Source organism: Typha latifolia, chromosome 7 (assembly GCF_019914945.1).
Source record: "Typha latifolia isolate L0001 chromosome 7, TyphaL0001v2, whole genome shotgun sequence".
NCBI lineage: Eukaryota > Viridiplantae > Streptophyta > Magnoliopsida > Poales > Typhaceae > Typha > Typha latifolia.
In genome coordinates, this window is record NC_133092.1 from 10,635,971 (window position 1) to 10,654,952 (window position 18,982).

General features: G+C 34.7%; 1 protein-coding gene across 1 annotated transcript in view; it reads right to left on the reverse strand.

The window, feature by feature from the left end:
* Positions 1–1,436: 1,436 nt before the first annotated feature.
* The window catches only part of LOC140791947 (THO complex subunit 2), a 40,734-nt gene continuing 23,188 nt past the window's right edge, over positions 1,437–18,982 (reverse strand). Inside the window, exons 21-33 of the mRNA XM_073142677.1 lie at positions 18,799–18,927; positions 16,536–16,639; positions 15,861–16,041; positions 15,491–15,672; positions 14,671–15,277; positions 14,399–14,503; positions 11,796–11,951; positions 11,636–11,716; positions 11,469–11,550; positions 11,109–11,392; positions 9,011–10,099; positions 3,171–3,466; positions 1,437–2,039 (exon numbers count right to left, since the gene is read on the reverse strand). Of these exons, the coding sequence (XP_072998778.1) occupies positions 1,970–2,039; positions 3,171–3,466; positions 9,011–10,099; positions 11,109–11,392; positions 11,469–11,550; positions 11,636–11,716; positions 11,796–11,951; positions 14,399–14,503; positions 14,671–15,277; positions 15,491–15,672; positions 15,861–16,041; positions 16,536–16,639; positions 18,799–18,927 (3,366 nt within the window). The 3' untranslated portion in view covers positions 1,437–1,969. The remainder of the gene's footprint in view (positions 2,040–3,170; positions 3,467–9,010; positions 10,100–11,108; positions 11,393–11,468; positions 11,551–11,635; positions 11,717–11,795; positions 11,952–14,398; positions 14,504–14,670; positions 15,278–15,490; positions 15,673–15,860; positions 16,042–16,535; positions 16,640–18,798; positions 18,928–18,982) is intronic.

Consider the following 18,982-nt stretch of genomic DNA (forward strand, 5'->3'; position numbering starts at 1 on the left):
AGAATTTGGAACATTTGAAACAATAGGTGGCTACTCATTCATGGAATTTTTCATCTAGATTGTCCTAAAATAACATTAATAAAATGATAACGTTAAATATTAAGAAAACTCGTAGCTAAATTATGATATTCGTAGTTCAATTACGAAATTTGTAACTAAATTAGTCATACAATTAGTAAATTTATAGTTCAATTTTGAAATTTATATTTAAATTCGTAGTTTAATTGCAAAATTCATATCTAAATTCATATAAACAAATTTCGGAGCTAAATTACAAATGTCATCATTAAATTACGGCATTTGTTAATCAATAACAACTTCTATTCAATGTCGTCATTAAAGTAAGCAAAAGTAATTTTCAATGTAATCACGAACATAAAAATATTAATTCACCCAGATAAATTCTTCTCTTTTCTCGTTCCAAAAATTTGTATAACTCAAGAGAATAACAGTGACAGATCATACATCTCTACAACATCACTATCTTTAAAGATATCAATAAATATATCGTGGCTGTCCGAAGAGAATAGGTACTTCAAAAAGACTTCAAACTCACCTAAAGAAATTTGCATTACTTCGACTTCAAATCTAATAAACTACATTATCTGCTTATACTTCTGTGAACAAAAATCTTTTCTTGTAGTCCAAAATAATAGCACCATTATAGTGAAACAAAACCCTCACATTACGATTATATAGATGTTTCATTCTTATGAATATAATAAATGAACAAGGGCGAAACTAAATAATGAATATAAGTTTCCAAATGCACAAATTGGAAGAAGCAACCCAATCTGTTCCTACAACGTCCAACGCCTAATCATCTTCACGTAAAAATTATTGTTTTCTTTGTTTGCGGCATTTAATAAGACTCGAGTACAAAAATAGCAAAGTTGAAAGAAAATTAAGAAAAAAACCAAGTACAAGGGAAACAAAAAATAACCCTGGCCCACCAAATCTAAAACAAAGTGAGTTTTCAATGCAAATAATCCAAAAGAAATTGATAGGAAGAGAATGGACAGTAGAACTCATCATAAACTTTCCATAAAATACGATATAGAAGAGAAACTTTCTCCCTGATCAATTTTAAATAGTTCCACCATGAGATAAATTTCCTAGTGGAGTTGAAGCATGCAGCAACCAGGAGCAGTGACTGATTAGATTGTAGGTGAATCTATAACAATGAAAATTATTGTGCTGTATTTTATCAGAGAGAACTAGATAACCAAGAACTTTGTATAACATGAGACAAAAGAAAAATATCTTATCCCTAGATATAATTCAGTGCTTGAAGATAAATAATTCACAAGGATAATAAATTCCAAAAAATGCTGGAACGAGAAATCTTTGCAGAGTGTTCAAAAAAAATAAAAACAAAACAAAAATCTTTCAGCTCATCCTGCCTGGGAACAGTCTTAACAGAATAACTAGAATCATTTCTTTTGAATGACTTCTCATTTGGATAAGAATGGATCACACCTGTACAGCAGTTGACAAATTGAAGGATCACAATGAAATAAAAAACCACACACAAGGGTAAGTATGAGTTTACAAATACAATGACTTCGTTTACATATCAAAATTTATGTAATTTACCTAATCAGTCTAACTGGGCTAAACACACTTTTTATCTGAAAAGAAAAACAAAATTACATTATGTAATTTACAGATGGACATCTTGACCTGGATGGCGTTACAAGCCTCCCTGTGTTCTGATACATTGAAGCTCCGGGAGCTGCTTACATCATACCCTCGAACAGCTACACCTCAATTGTAGAGTTTAAGCCGTTGACAAACTCCACTGAGAGCTGCAATAGACTTGGTTTTCTCAAACCATTATCATGCATCTCTACAGAGAATCTAATTGAAAAGAAATCTGAAGGTGGCTGCTCTTGGTTGTTAAAGCCAGTAATGCTAGGTGTCTGATGACATCTGGTCTGCCAAAAGAAAATCCCTGCTATACTAATACCTACTTTCGATGCTTCCTTTTTGCTTCAGTTCTCTGACGTTTGTCTTCTTCCCACTCTCTTTCATGGGCTCTGTAATTTTGACTGGTTAAGGGTACAAACTCTAAATATATAAGTGCAGAATCAAACACAGAAGAAAACTATCGTTGGTTTTAAAAACATCCATTCTCAAAATAATGGAGAAAAATTATTAGGTTAAATATATTTTATCATTTATACTTATACCCAAAATTATTTTACTCCATTTATACAATTCTTTATATCAAATTAATCCCTCTATTTATGACTAAAATGAAATTGCTAGAATCTCAGTTCAAATAAATGGAGTCTACCTAAATTATCTAAAATGCCCCCTCGATATCAAATATAACAAATTACCAAAATGTCCAGATTGCTCTTCTATCTAATCAGTTTGCCTAACAAATAACAACAGGAGCATTTTGTTAATCTGGTGGGGCTTCGTTAATGGGACGAAAACTTTAACAGTTTCATTTTAGTCATAAATGCAAGGACCAATTTGATACAAAAATTATATAGGAGGTAAAATAATTTTGGACATCAATACAAGGAGGTAAAATATATATTATTAAACACTATTAAATGGAAGGAACATAGGAATTCAAAACTTGATGCAACAAGATATGCAAAACAAATTCATATCAATGCTAAGCTCAAATTTTAGATCAGCTTCACTAAGTGTCCTGGGAAGCCTCTCAGAGTCATAGAACTAGCATTGCAAATTTAATATTAAGGTAGAAGAGAACTCTAGTAGAAACAAAAAGGAACTATTTATCTCAACCTCATATTAGCATATCTTACTCACCAATTTCTACTGATAAAAGTTCTTGAGGATTTTTCATTTTGTTTTTCTCACAGTAACAAACTTACCAAACTGAACAAAGATAGGATAGTAAGAACACAAAAGCCTCATGAACTAACACAGTGAGTAAAACAATATGTTATCGACCTAGAGATTAGTCATGGCCTTTATTAATATCACTATCATATTGCTATATGTCAGCACAATGTACTCCACTATAATTGTCGGAATCTCTGCATACCATGGAGTACAGGAAATTAAGGTATTGCATATAACATAAATCAATAATGTGATATCAGAAAAATAGATGAATATGGAAGATTTAAAGAAAATAATATAACAGAATAAAATATCAGAGTGGTAATTCAAGCAATTGAGGATACTGGTCTGTCTCTCGACGATTGATCTTGCTCACCGCTTCCTTACTGTGCACCCTAGGTGCTTCATCCATGTAAGCAGCTCGATGCTGCACCATGACCCCCTTCCTCTCTCCTCTTTCTCTTGAATCAAATGATTGGGAAATACCCGCTCCATGAGATGGTAGAATAACGGGTGAATATTCTCCACCCGCTTCAGAAGATGAAGGCTGGTCTCTTTTGAGCTTTCGCCGCTTGGAAGCTGCATTAGGATCAGTGTCTTCCTTTGATAAGTTTCCTTTATCTCTGTCCCTATCATCCACCTAGAGTAGAATTAAGAAAGATTAACAAGATATTCATGAACAGAGACGTCTTCCTTTTTTATATATAGATGTCAACAAATAAATCAAGTTACATAGCCAACTTACGAAGATTCAAAGAAGACCAAAAACTACGTACTTGAAGCTTTAGCTACAAATAATATTAACTTTGCCATCTTACAAGCAAGGAAAAGGAAACATCATTTATTAGTAAATGAAAAGGCTATATATTTTATTAATATAAATTTGCTACAGAAGTAGCATATTATTATGACAAAGCAACTGTAGCACGCCTTTAGAAGTACAAATGAAATAAATTCTTTCAGCAACATAACTTATCACTATGTTGATCCATTAAAATATTGAACCAGAAAAACAAACTTAGTGTTTGAGTTTAAAAGGATCTCATTGTTACAATCAAGATGAACAATATCGTTCTTTCTTTTATTAAGGAAGTGTTTGATGCTCAGCCAGAATTTCAACAGGAAGTATTTTCTATTTTCTTTACAAGGCTCCCATTGCACATCATGGAATGGGGTACTACAACACAAGGCAATACTTACCACTAGAGTGCTCCTTGCTGATGACTTAAAGTATTTTCATGTAATATTAGAAACAAGAGATATATTGACAACATTAGACTATACTAAAGCGAAGCATGTGTAAAGTAGATTTTAAAAAGGGGAAGACAAAGAAATGCAAATTGAGAAGGATGAAAGTAGCAGGTATGTGTAGAATACAATAGAAACACTTTTCCATTCAGAACCCAATTAAGTAATGAAGCTATAAAAACAGTTTAAAATAGTTTTGCCAACACTGAAATTGAGAACCCATCTTTAAAAGCTCAGAATTTCTTGGAGAAAACCTGTTAGTAATAGTTGAAAATTAAAACCCACAACTGAAGATAGTTAGGGATCAGCATCATGGTCTCATTCATTTTCAATCCCTAAAATATTATCAAATAACACTACCGTAGCACAGATATTTTCATTTTAACGAAGCATGGACACTAACGCCAATAGGGTAGTAATGACTAATGAGCTGAACTTGATAAGGAGCCATCGCCAAGATCAACTAATGCTAGGGAAAAGGCTGCTCGAGCGTAGCTTTACCTCAAATTGAGCTAGCTCAAGCTTGGGTCAACATGAAAGGGAGTTGCTTTGAGGTTAGTATTATCTGAAACAAGGATCTACTGGCATGGCACTTAGCACGGGGTGTGCCAGTGGCACAACCCCGTGCCGAGCCGTGCCGACCGGCACGTGTGCCGTGCCGATCCGTGCCGGTCCGGCACGGCCATGTGCCGTCCGGCACAGTCTCGTTCATGTGCCAATATAGACTTTTTTTAAAAAAAAAATTTATTTCTATCAATATTTATCAAATCAACTTTACTTATTTTCTTAACAAACATAATATGACATATAGAACCCTTTTTTTTTTACTTTTTCTTATTTCCATCAATTAACTTTTGTCATTTGTCATTTCTGAAATGACAACTTATTTGTCATTTTTTAAAATTGGAATGACAATTTATTTGTTATACCTAGACAACCACAAAGCTGAATTTATCAAAAATAGAAGGAAAGGGGCCATCTCAAGCTCAATATGATTATAGTCAGATGAGGGAAGGACTTAAGTCTATAAGTAGAAGGACATCAGGAGAGGTGCGCCCACAGGATGATATGAATTCATCATCATTACCATCATATCAATCACACCCACCAGAGCCACAACACCCTTATTATACTCCATATCCACAATCTGCATATGTTTATCGTGTGCATGTGCCTGTACCAGTCGTTCCCGTATATATTCAATATCCATATCATATCATTGAAGAATTATAAAATTCTTATTTCTATGAAAACTATGTGAGACGTTATAACGAGCAATATTATTAGTGGATAAAATTTAAAGAATATTGACAGTATTTAACGCAACATTCCCGTGTTATTCTTGTGCTAGCAAATGAAGTCTTTGATCCTCTTCGTCATTCTACGTTCAACTAGATATTAGTTTTAATTATTGAATTATTATTAATTATGTATTGAATGTTATTATGTGTTCAATTATATTATGGAGTATTCAATCATATTATGGAATGTTTAATCATTAATATTAATTTTAATGAATGTATTCAATCATATTATGTGTTGAATAATATTTATATTCAACTGTTGTTTTATCTTTAATAAAATAGGTTATTTACAAAAATAATCTAAAGATAAAACATTGTAATGTAGATTTTAAATTTTAATACATATATTTAGACAAAAAAAATCAAAGATTGACATACCAAAGACCCAAAAACATCTCTAAATATCCTAAAAATTTATTAAAAATATTATAGGGGGCATGCCACTAGCACGGGGAGGCGTGCCGAGGCATGCCGATGGTGGCACGGGCATCACTGATCTGAAAAATGGGCTAGTAAAGATTGGCTTGACCTAAAATAGGAGCTCAACTTGAACTCAAGCTAAACCTAGGTCCTCATAATGCATCAGATAAGAGAGATGTCACGGCTGAAAGCAGACTCAAGGTCCTACGCATTACACTAGAAGTCCCAAGTACTTGAGTTACATCACATCTAGGAAGAACAGATACTTCCACACTTGATCTTGCCTTGACCTGCAATCAAGCTGGCTCGAGCTTTTCTCGACATGAAATCAAGATGGTTCAAGATCCGCTAAGCATGAAAATGAGCTAACTTGAGGTATTGTGTCCCTATTTGCAAGGATACATGTATGATCTATCATGTTGAATCTACATGGTGCATTCTTATTCATGCTTCATAACATCACAGTTTATCATATTACAAACATGACACAATGTATCAAATAGTACCATAATATTTCCACATACATGTACGTATGTGTTCGAGCTCTTTCAAGTCAATGTTAGAATAGTTGTGCAAACAAGCCAAAAGATATATGCTATACATATTGATAGACATTCATGTACAAAATTAATTTAAATAAATTGTCATAGTATCTTTCTATGTTATGGTAAGTACACATGCAGGCATTCTTACTAAGGTTTCGAAACTTAGTAGCAGGATAGGGATCAGCAAAAAAATGGTTGCCTTATTGGTAGTATTGCATTGGCCACCCGTATTAAATCGGACTATTTTTTATTCACAAAAAATTTCAAATATTATTTAAAAATACAGAAAATTCGCTAAAATTTTGTAAAAAAAATAATAGAAAAATATGAAAATAATAATTAGTCACATATGAAGCCTAAAAATTTAAACTAAAAAAAATCACTCAAAATTATGATCAATTCCAATCTAAATTTAATAAATTTTTATGCTCATAAACTATTACTACAAAATAGTGAAAAAAAAAAGATCTCTCACTTCACTGTTATTCTGCAGTAATAAGAAAAGGGGAGTTAAAAATAGTTTAAAAAAAGAGGAATAAGGAAAAAAAACACTAACTCGAGTTTACTAGTGCGGATTAACAAATAGGTTAGAGAGTAAACTCGAGTTAGTGTTAGATTTGATCAAGTTTCGCTCAATATAACTGAAACAGGTCGATCCCAAACCGAAACCAGTCACTAGACTAATTTTAGGCCAAGATTGACCAATTTTGGGAACCATAATCCTTTGTGAGAAAAGCTATAGCTTAAACTATCAAATGATTTGCCCCCATAGTATACAAGTCAATAGTTACTAAGATGTAAAGGCAAAGGAGTTTTTGGTGTGTAAATCATAAAGTTGTCACTATGGCATGCAGTCCATATTTGAGCATCGTTCAAGTCTATATATTATGCCTCACGAAATAACATTTGAGGTCATCTTTATAAAGAACATTTCTGACCTGGATGGAAACGGAAGGAATTAGTGCATCTTTAGATGCTTTATCTTCCTAAGAGTAATCATTGAAATAGAGCAACTCCTCTATAGAAAGTATGCTAGATTCATCCACATTTACATATTTTTTTAAGGATACATAGTTACAAGAAGTATCCACAAAGCTATGAAGCGTGTACTTTCTTTCTGATATGGTATGACACAAGCACACTAAAGAGTACTGACAACAGTTAAGTTGTTTTAAAAGGAAAGGACAAAACCATGCTTTCAAACATCACCTGACAAAATTACAATTCAAATCTTTTACTAGAGGAATCATTCATATGTACAAAACATTCAATTCTATTTATCAAAGCAACTTCCCAAAAGTACATTTAAGATACAAAACATGCAATTTACTACCAGTAAAAATTGCAAACATCCCATGTTAGAGGTTGTCAGTAGATTACCACTACTCATTAGAGGAAAGCCAAGTAGTAATACTTTCTGCACATCATTCATTCAACCCATAACAACCCTCCTTACCACCCTCCCTCTCTGCTCCAAAATTATGAGAGACAAATAAGAATGGTGTGGAGATGCTTTGGTAGCTAAGGGCCCTATCACAACACTTTGGGACACTGTAATCATAAATTTTCTGAAAACTATCTTCTCGACCTTCTGATAACTAGATTTGAATAAAATCATATGAGGGTAAACTAGCAGAGGATATTTCAATGGTAGGAATTTGTCTGCTAAATTAGAAGAATGACACAAGGACTTACAGATAAATGAAGAAAACTACAACAAATGGTGAACTTGTAACCTAAGCAAGAAGAATGTAATCAGATCATTTATCCATATATGGCAATCCAGATACTATAAGAGCATCAAACAAACTTAAGCTTATAATTAGCCGAGGAAGATGTAAAGCATCCAGGACTACTAATTATTCTATCCCAAACATATATGACAATTGCTTGCAATTCTTTGATGCTTGGCATGAAAAGTAAAGTTCATGCTGGTGATACCTAATTTTTTAATAGATACTGCAAACTCTATTCAAGACTAGAAGAAGGACAATCTCTCAAATATTTAACTTTGTAAGCAGTCTGCACAAATTTCAATGTTAGTGTTTAAGTAGACTAGAACCATAAATAATTATTTCTTTTATTAACGGAGTGTTCGGTTGATGAAAAGTAGAGAAATAAAGTGACAACATTCTAAAAGTTTACCATTTTATGATATTTGGATGAAGAAAGTAGAGTGGAAAGTAAATTCTTCACTTCTGTAAAATGACTTAACTTCTTTCATTTCACTTCCTATTCTAAAAAAAAAAGGGTTGCATTTTCCATATTTTTATATATTGCATGCTATCATTAATTGCAATAAGTATTCACTTTCACCAAATAATTATAATATTTGACAAACACCAATAAGTCAGAAATATATACGACTATTCTATCAGGAAAAGGAAGTCATGCTATTCTTTTGCTCTTCTTAGTTTATTTTAAATCAAAATCTGGAGAAAGCATAAATCAAATGCACAAAAGTCACACTTTGACAAGAAAAAGGAATACATATCTTGTAACAGAAAAATGGAATATTCTGGCGAAGATTTAGATCATTTTACAGGAGTGCACATATATTTAAAGACTGTCAATATTCGCAACAGAAGACCACTAGTAATTTTTAAGATATAGAGTAAAATGGACAGCAAGGAAAGAAAACATCACAGAAAATAATGTAGTTTTTACCTTATTTGATGCACCATCACGTTCGTCACGTTTTCTTTCACGGAAATCATCCTCTCTTCTACGCTTTGCATCATCCTGTGAAACTAAAACAGTCTCCTCAGAACGCCTCCTTTCTTTTTCATCATGCTTAGGAGACAGCCGCTGTATATGCCTAGGGTTGCCGATTCTTCTATCGGCCTCTTCTTCTCTTCGGCTCCCACCAACAGAATGAGGAACAAAACTAGGAGGAAGTGGTGGTGGTGGAGGCAAATTTTGTTGTCCATGGAAACGTTCATCAGGATGTGTTCTATCTACGGAAGCCTCAGTATGTCTAGGTTTGTTCCTCTCATCTTTATTTCTATCATCTCTAGCTTTATCAATGGATCTATCAACACTCCTCTCTGTTCTCTCTTGCATCCGTTCAAGAGAACGTTCTCTCCTTTCCATTGACCTATCTCTTGATTTTTCAAGATTATCATCCCCACGGCCCTTATCAGGTCGATCTAGTATTTCTCTCTGCTCTTTGTCATACTTATCACTAGTTTTATCTTTTGGCTTTTCTGGCCTATTTAAATTTTGTTCATCACTTGCAGTCTTCTCATGATCTGGAAAATGAGCTTTGTCCATTGACCTTTGGTCAAAATTTCGTTCTTTATCTGATATTCGAGTATCAATGGACTCAGCATCCTTGCCTTCATTGTTTCCCTTTCTGCGTTTACTCAACCTATCTTGCTCTTCAACTTGAGCAGTTCTCTTTTGTTCTTTAGCACTAGACTCAGGAAAATCAACAGTATCACTAGAAGGCTTGATAGGTCCACCATCAGATTTTGGTAAATTGCCTTGTGCAGAAGTTATCATTCTTGAAGAGGATCCTGGTACTTTCCCTGAAGCTGAAACTATGGTACCATTGCTAGTAGTTAAAGAATTGAACACACTAGAGTCTTGCCAACTCTCTGGTGGATGGGCCGAAAGATCCCTATCAGCAAGAGCAGAGGATAGCTGACTTGTATTTCTGATTGATTTTCCAGACTTCCCATCTTCTTTTGTAGGATCCTGTTTTGGCACCTTTCCAAGAGAATTCTGTGCCCCACGCTTTTGTGGAGGCCTTGTCTGTCAGGAGCAACAACCATATATAAGGTTAGGGTCCAAAATAACGCAGCAATTACCTGTTTGGTATTATGTAGATGCCTTTTTCACTTAAGTTGCTCTTAAGTCTTAAGTATGTCACCAAAACCAAGTTCTCCTTAATTGTCATTAAAATAGTGTTGAGATATTCATATTCACTAAAAAGAATAGTAAACATATCAATACAATTCGATTCTCTGTTAAAGAAGGAAAGAGAAAACTAATACACAGATTTACAATTCTCAAAGTTTAACAAAGGTGGTTCAAGGTTAAAATAAGGTTCCTGCCAAATCAAAATACAGAATATTTGGAGACTTTCTAAACATGTATAAAAACATAACCTGAAAATTGCCACTCAAGAACTGTATTAAGACAGATAAACTATAACTCCTAGATAATTGACCATGGAACATAACAAGATATCGGTACTAACGAGAGAGAGAACGGTACTAACGAGAGAGAGAATCAATGGAATTTTATTCACTCCATCGGTTCTCCCTGTAAAATATAGACAGTCAAACACATATTTTGTCTGTCTGTGTTTGTGTGAAAAGAGAGAGCACAATTGAGTCATAAGGACCTCAATATGACAGTTTACGAGCAGTTTGAACCTAAGGACTTCATAGCAACTTCACATTCTCACACTTAGAGACTAGCTTACACATGCAATGACCAATATGGTCATCTTAGTCTGAGTATCTGAGTTTGATTAGTTCTATAATTTCTCAATGCTTGAAAACTGTATTTTCTGCATGGCAACAGGATGCATGAAGCTAAAAGATTGACTGGTTTATGTTAGGCAAAAAAAGATCTTTCAAAATCTCAAAACTTGTATTCATGAACAGACTGGATTCTTTATATTTCAATGATTGTCAAGCCCATAATTTAATAAAATAACCTACATTCCTACAGTCATCTATGAAGAGGATCTTAAAGTAATATGAGGTCAAAATGAAAGAACTAAAAGAAAAGAAGCCATTTCACATGGACGTACCTCAGATTCCACCACAGCCTTCAAAGACACCTTCATATCTGTTTCTTCAGAAAAAAATTTTGCAGGTTCATCTGTACCCCGTGCAACCCCAGAAGGCTTGAGTAGTGCAGAGGAAGAATGTGTTTGACTATCAGCCCCATTTGCAGATAAGCCACTCCTCTTTTGTTGTGTCATATCAGATTTCAAAATCACACTCGCTTCAGATCTTTCTGGTCTACCATCTGTAGATTTTGCACGTGTGGTCTGATCTTTTGCAGTATTCAGAGTGTCTAGCAACTGATTCCCTGTAGTGGGGTTTCTCAACTATTATGTTAAGAAGGGAAATATAGATAATAGAAATATCATACTTCCAGACATTACCAGCCAGAGATTTCGCAGGTGATGCTGTGGGTTTCAGATCAATATGTCCCATGCCAAATTCTTCCTCAGAAACCCATGAGTTCTGCAGGATTTAAGTGAACAAAGATGTCAGAACAAAACACAGAAAAAGATAATTAAGGGAATGTTTTGGAAACAATAATATTAACCTTGCGAGCAGCCAATGCTGCAGCAACACCAGTTGCCAAAACTTTCAGATCTTCTCTTTCGTCCCCTTTGATTTTAGCTACCTAAAAGTATCAGAGATAAACTAATATACAATAATTTAAATCAGAGGCTGAAATTTAATGAAGATAAGTATAACTTTACCCTTTTTTCAAGGTTAAGACCACTCTTACGGATAACAGGAAAAACACCAGAAATTTTTGTCAACACAATAAGTGCGTTTCGTATTTCCAAATATTCAGTAGATTCCAAGCATTGCACAAGCAACCTGGTAATTCTTCCACTCCATTTCCAGTGCACCTTCCAGAAAACATATTCAGCAAAGTTAGTAATTTTTCAGGTAAAGAGGAAAAACTCAGAAGGAAGATACCACCAGAAACAATTTTGTTCATTTCTTGCTTAAATAAATATATACCAGCAAGAATTGTCTTGCTTAATGTCCTAAAGATTAAAGTGATGACTTTTATTGCATGATCAACTTACACAATACTATAATCTAACAGATTAATATGTGGATGTATGTAAAATAAAACAAATAGATCCCTAAAGTCGATAAGTAGTGAGAGGCGCTACCCACTAGATATTTAGTTAATTATACTCCAAGTGGAAAATGTTGCCACCTTTTCAATGTCCAAAGCTTGTGGAAAAAGATTACCCATTAACTTTTAGTACATAATGTCATAGGAAATGAGTTTTTCTGATAAACATTTAATCCAATTTATCCTTTTTGACAAAATAAGCATTCATAAGTTCACCAAAAATGTCTATAGAAAAGTGTGATGGCAGGACCCAAAGAAAGTCACCACTTAAAGGAGATAATAATAAGCAGCCGTTGCTCAGACCATGCTCTAGAGAACCTACAGGGTCCTCAAATGATCAAGCCTAGAACTTTTCTGTATATAACCTACGATTTTCTAAATGGCACCATTCACATACGGCTAGTCAAATGCAGCATAATACCTATGTAGAAGGTGGGTAGCAGTGCATACTGCATACACATATGAAATACAGTTGAGATGCTTTAGATATGGTAAATTTAGGCGGAGCTTATCCAATTCCCAAAAACTATCTCTAATGGGGATTTTCATATTCAACATATGATTTAATCAAATATGATAAAAATGAAATTATTGCACTTTCATCCAGACCACATAGAGGTTAAGTGCTTAAGTACACAGAGGGATTCCATGCAATTGGGTCAAACCACAGCAAAGTAAAGTGTAATTAACCCTAAAATTTAAGAATACAGGAAAAAAGGAGTAAAAAGGATAAAAGAAGAACAAAGGAAAAAAGTTTGTATATAATTTTAGTTTAGTAAAAGAAACTATGACGTGACAAAATCATTCCAGAGTTTCAAGTATACTAATGCAAGTGATAACTCATATAATTAATCATGAAGTAATCACCAGCCAAAATTAGAGCAAATACAAAAATATTATTTTTGATGTCCAAGTTCTCAAGTTGCTAGCTAAATGCATTTCAGGCTTGACCAAGTTATACTTATCCATCAATGTTTTGAAAGTCGCCCACAGTATGCAGGCAGTCAGCCCACGACATAGTGCATGGGCAATATGAAGTCTAGCATTTTTAATATATAAAAAAAATAAAAATAATTGTATATTATATAATATGTACTAATACAGTACATATAAAAAATTTAAGGTTGTGATTAGTGATTACTGTTTGCTAATCAAAAACCCAAATCACTAATCACAAACAGTAGTTCACTAAACATGTTTGTTAAACTTAAACATACATACATACAAGAAAACACCAAACAGTATTCACCAATCACAAACAGTAATTAATAAATAGTAATCAGAAAAAATAATCAGCAGAAAAACCTACTACTTACCTCCCTTGAACTATCATAGTATTCCACATACACTCCCTAAAAATTTTCTTAAATTATGGAGTCGATGTGGTAAAAAAAAAAGTTTAGAAGACGCATGTAAAAAACGGTGATAGTTCAGAGGGACTAAGTATAATTAATCCAAAAAAATAACACCTAATCTTCTATAACATTGTTCAGAGGGAAAGAGCAAGGAAAAGGAAGGGACCATGGAAGGATGGCTATAGGTGGGGTGGAGTCGGTGAGGGTGAGAGAGGGAGTGAGACTGGAAGAAGTGAGAATGAGTGTGAGAGAGGGAGTGAGATTGTGAGGAGGCGACAGTGGCTGTAAATGGGGTGGTGAGAGTGAGAGTCAGTGAAAAAGTGAAAGAATGAGAGAAGCACATACGGGTGAGAGAGCTCGCTACCACTAATAGCCACCGAAGGAAGGAGAGTGAGATGGAAACTTAGGGCTCAAACAATGGGAATGGAGAATTAGGGCTTGAAAAGTGATTTTTTTTTTAACTAATCCAATATCAACCAGACCCACAAGTTTGCTCGATCCATTTCCAACTCCTGCAAAGGTGTCCTACTAGGATCACCAATAGCCAAAGCAGGCCAAAAGTGACAAGGCGATCGGACAGCCTTCCACCCATCGCATATACTGTTTGCGAGAGCCAGCCACGAATTTTGCTTTTCAATAAACTATAACCCATAATGTGAGGTCACTCTTACAAGTCGCTAATATAAGCTTCTATTGTGCCCAAGACCCAATCATAATGCGCTCTATGCAATGAAGTCAAGGAACCACATATGTATATTTTATAGTATAATTTAAACTACATGATGATAATATTATATTATTATAGAAGTGCAAAATAGATTTTATGTTCTCACTATAATGGAGAAGAATGTACCTTGATAAACTGGCCATAAGCTACACGTTGACTATTTGGGTATCTGTAATATACAGCGAAGCCAGGCATGTTTCCACATTCTCGTTCATAAATAGACTCGTCACTCTGTAAATGGAAGCATTTGAAAAATCACAGTGATAGAAATTCCTTTCATGAATTTATGCTTTCAGAATTAGATGTAATAAACATCATGAGTGACAGAAATCAGTAGGTACAAATCAAATCACAAGATACCTTCATTGCTTAAAAAAAAGAAAAAAGTCACAAGATACCTTCCAATGATAGGCCATCTTCAATGTCTCATACAGAAATCTTCCAAGTCTGCCAGCTTCAAATTCAGTGCAACTACAGATCATGGGCTGTAGGGTTTTGCAAATAAGAACATCGATGTGGTTAACTGTATTGAAAAATGGTGTCCCAAGTGAATGTAGAGTATGCACAAACATAGCGCAATATACAGCATCTGGCATGCTGAAAACACAGCGAGGGAATATACAACGCTGAAGAAACTCCATATTAATCTTCAATGTATCTGGACAAGAACTTAGCCACTTGTCCTTTTCATGACTAAGCCTTCGACGCACTGATGCAACATGTTGCTCTTGCTTTTGAAACTCAGCAATCAACCTATCAAGTAGCTCCTGAATCCTTTCCTTGTCCTTCTTACGTTTTGTTATTGCAATACTTGAGTTGTCAGAAAGTTCTTCCAATGATTTAATAGCAGCATGCTGCTTCGCGATCTCAGATTCATAACGAAATTTAGGGACATAGAGATCATAAAGTGTTAGGCCCCAAAAGGTGGCATATAGATCAGGGGAAAGGCTATTCCAAGCTTTAGAAGGCAGCATTGTGCGTACTGTACTAAGAAGGTCAGACCACCTGTATCAACAAGGACGCATATAAAAGGTGGAAATCACTGGCCTATTAATGAAATAAGCATGAAGCAAACTGGAAGAGGTCAACTCTGAGAAAGAAACACAGACATGACAAAGAGAAACTGGAAATGGGGAATGTCACAAGGGAAGGCCATAGATAATGTGATTAAATTCAAGCAAGAAAATATCTACTCTAATGACTATAAAGCCAACTTACATGACTGGCTTCTGGGTCGAATCAAGGGGCAAAACAATATCACTTGACGAGGTTGAGGATTCTGCTTCATTGTCAATACATGGAACGTTAAGATCTTTGATAATGTCGAGAGGCCAACAAATTTCAGCGACAGTTGTGCTCCTGAAGAGCCTCATTACAGGTCGGTATATAAGGAAAGCTACCTGGAATAAATTATGATTTTATTAGAAGGTCAAATTGTAGAAGAAGCACATAACATGTAATCCAGTTGAAATCTAGGTCTTAGAGACTCAAAAAGTCTCAAACACAATTAGAAAGGTTCGCTATTAAAACTATTTCATTTACAGGAAAAAAGAACAAGCAAAGGAGATTGGATTCTCTTAAATACTACCTCTGGGTCAAGATGGTACTTATGCACAAGGTCTTCCAGAGGGGGAATCAGTTGAGCATATGCTGTAGACGGAGATATTGCACTATAGAGAAAGTCAACATATTGAAGAAGTGTACCATGACATCTGTCAAACTGCTCGCTGACCATTTTAATATGTGGTGCATCCGCATTTATGACAACCCTGAGACAAATTGCAATCATGTTTATTTTCCATATGAATCAGGCTCATAAATGTATGCAAAGAAACCTGATAGCATTATCTCTAGTTCTCTACAACAACATTGATAGGTTGGTCATTCAATACCCTGATAACATTTTAAATTACATTTTAACTGTCCAATTAACAAGGCTTACAATAATTCAAAGAATCTACAAGTTGTTCCAATAGTTAACATGGCTTCTGTGCTTACAGCCAAGTTCAGGAGAACCATGATCTGTATGAAAGTTGCATATCCACTGAAATCAGATGAAACCATGATATATGTATACCCTATATTTTGGCTCACAATATTTGCCTTGCGACAAAGCACTAATTTTATGTACTGCAGTACCACAGACAAATGCATTGCTGCACATAAATATGTACAAGCAACCAGTACGAGACAATCATAACTGCTAAGAAGAATAGCAATATAACCAGAAAGCTGTAAACCGCAGAGAAGTCTATTGCCTTACATGGAGCGATGCTGAGCTATCAGCAATAAAAGAGGAATTGCCAGGTTAGGTTCTTCTTTTGGAAGTAAGGAGTCCCTTAATCTGTTGGTAGATTTACTCAATACCTGCAAAAGAAAAATAACCAATTATACTTGAGCAATAATCACACTTTCTGTTGTACAAAGATACTTATTCATGCTATCCTTACATACTGAAGCTAAATGGCAATGCAATAATGATAAAAGCCACAGCATCTCATAAACTTAATATCACCGATCAAACAGAACACAAGTCAAAGAAATGTAATAGCACCTCATTTTTGAAATGACTCTTCCAAACAATATCATAATCACATGAAAATGCCAGTCCTTTAGATGGTATTTTCATGCATAGCATCCGAAGATAGACTAAATTGGTTACAGGCCAGGAGGATTTAGAATAACAATATTAGCAAACGAGCAAAAAGATGACCAAAGGCAAAAGAACAGCACTGAAAGAAGCAAGCAAAGATTAGCAAATCTTCATATATCAAAAATTATCAATTGATCATATACCAAAGATAATCTCTAGCATGTATCAGAAAAGGCCCGCGTTTTTCTCAGATATATTGCTTGAAGTTTATTTAGGCCACCATTACTCAACTCACTAATAACAAGATGCAAAATTTTTGGGTTACTTTGAATCTCTTTTGATGTCTTACATTCACCATGTAATTACAGCAAGATCTTGTATGCAGGGTACCACACCTAATCATTTCTGGGTCCTCCGTTCATAGAAACATTTGATGACCTCAACTCCACACATATCTAATGGATTAGACATGAGAGGACAGAAAGATGAAGATCTTATAGCTCCAAATAACTATTTTATATAGCTAATACACTAAGAGTTTTGGTAGGTGAGAGAGCGAGAGTGGAATGGAGATGGGTCTGATGACATACTATATCCATGTATATAGTATTCATATGTAGTTGTAAATGAATGTAATGAATCTAATATTCAGGAGGCATCAAATATTTATTAGTGATTGTTGCGACACAAGCACAGAGCATTTTAGGGCATGGCACGTATCGTGACACACTGGAGACTTGAAAAACGATCTTAAATCATTTTAGGGCCTTGAAATAGGTTTCAGAGGCTAATTTAACATCTTTCAGCACTAAATATTGTGTAACACGTGCAATTTATTATGAATAGTGGTAGATATACTTAAATTCTACACCAATTGGATTCTCATTTGATATGTTTCCCTAATTTTCCTTGGATTTCTTAACTTGGGGCAAATAACTGGGGGCAAACCGAAATTCCTTTTTTATTTCTAAACTTTGAAATAAAATTCATGTAGATCAAGCTTTAGGGGAGAGAGAAAGACCCTAAATCATGTCCCTCAAAAGTAGTATATGTTCAAGATACTCCACTGCATCGTTGCCAATAGTTCGTTGGCACGAAATGTATCAATCCGTGCCAACCAAGATAGCAATCCATGATTGTTGTTCATATTTCATAAATTCAAAATCCAAGAATTCTCAATAACATGAGGTATGAGGTCATAGAGCACAAAAATAGCTAAAAGAAATCCACAAAGAAACCAAAAAAATTCAAAGATAAGTTAAAGCCTTAAGATCAAAACCTCCAGAATTTGGTGACAAACAAAATCGTTAAAGAAAAAAAGGCAAGAGGAGAGTTTGCCATGAAATCTAATAAGGTCCCACTTGAAGAGACATCTCCCCTCACTCAAAATATTCATGGTTTTAAGTGCTATCATCATAAAGTGTATCAGCAACTTGTTGGCATGGCAACATGCCGACACACAAAACATGGTATGGCCTGGTGTGCATTATGTAATCCATGATTTAGGACGACAGGGAGCAAATCTTCAAACTTCCCTTTTGGCATGCCAATAACAAAGATGATGGAACAACAAGAAAGTGGGTGAGGTAAAAAGTGCAGAGAATTTTTTCCCCTTTACCTGCCGAGTGTTTCATTCAAAGGTGAGGTGGGATGGAGAATGAGTGCTGCTTGAGAAGTAAACATAGATAGTGGTGCATGAAGAAAGAAAAGCATTTGAACGTCTCTTGTACTTATGAAATTATTGAAGTGAAGTATGCTCAACATATAAAGGAAAATAGTTTGGTAAACATGCCAAAAGCGTCATATACCATTTTCTGGATAATGAAAACATATGTCCAAATTGCATTGTTATCAGGATTTATGCCATACTCCAGGGTATATGCTCATCTAAACAAGGAATGTGAACAGAAGGCAGAAAAGCCTGGTTCTGCACCTTATTATTTCTTGTCATCCCAAAGAGTGTAGCTTGATATCGCAATGTCTCACTTCCAGACATAGAATCAAGCTGTTCCTCAGTCATGTTTTCAGTGTACTGTACATTTGCCATTTGCTGAATAAGCTCCTGCATCGTTCACCAAATTGGAAACACATATTGATACATAATTATTAATTACAAG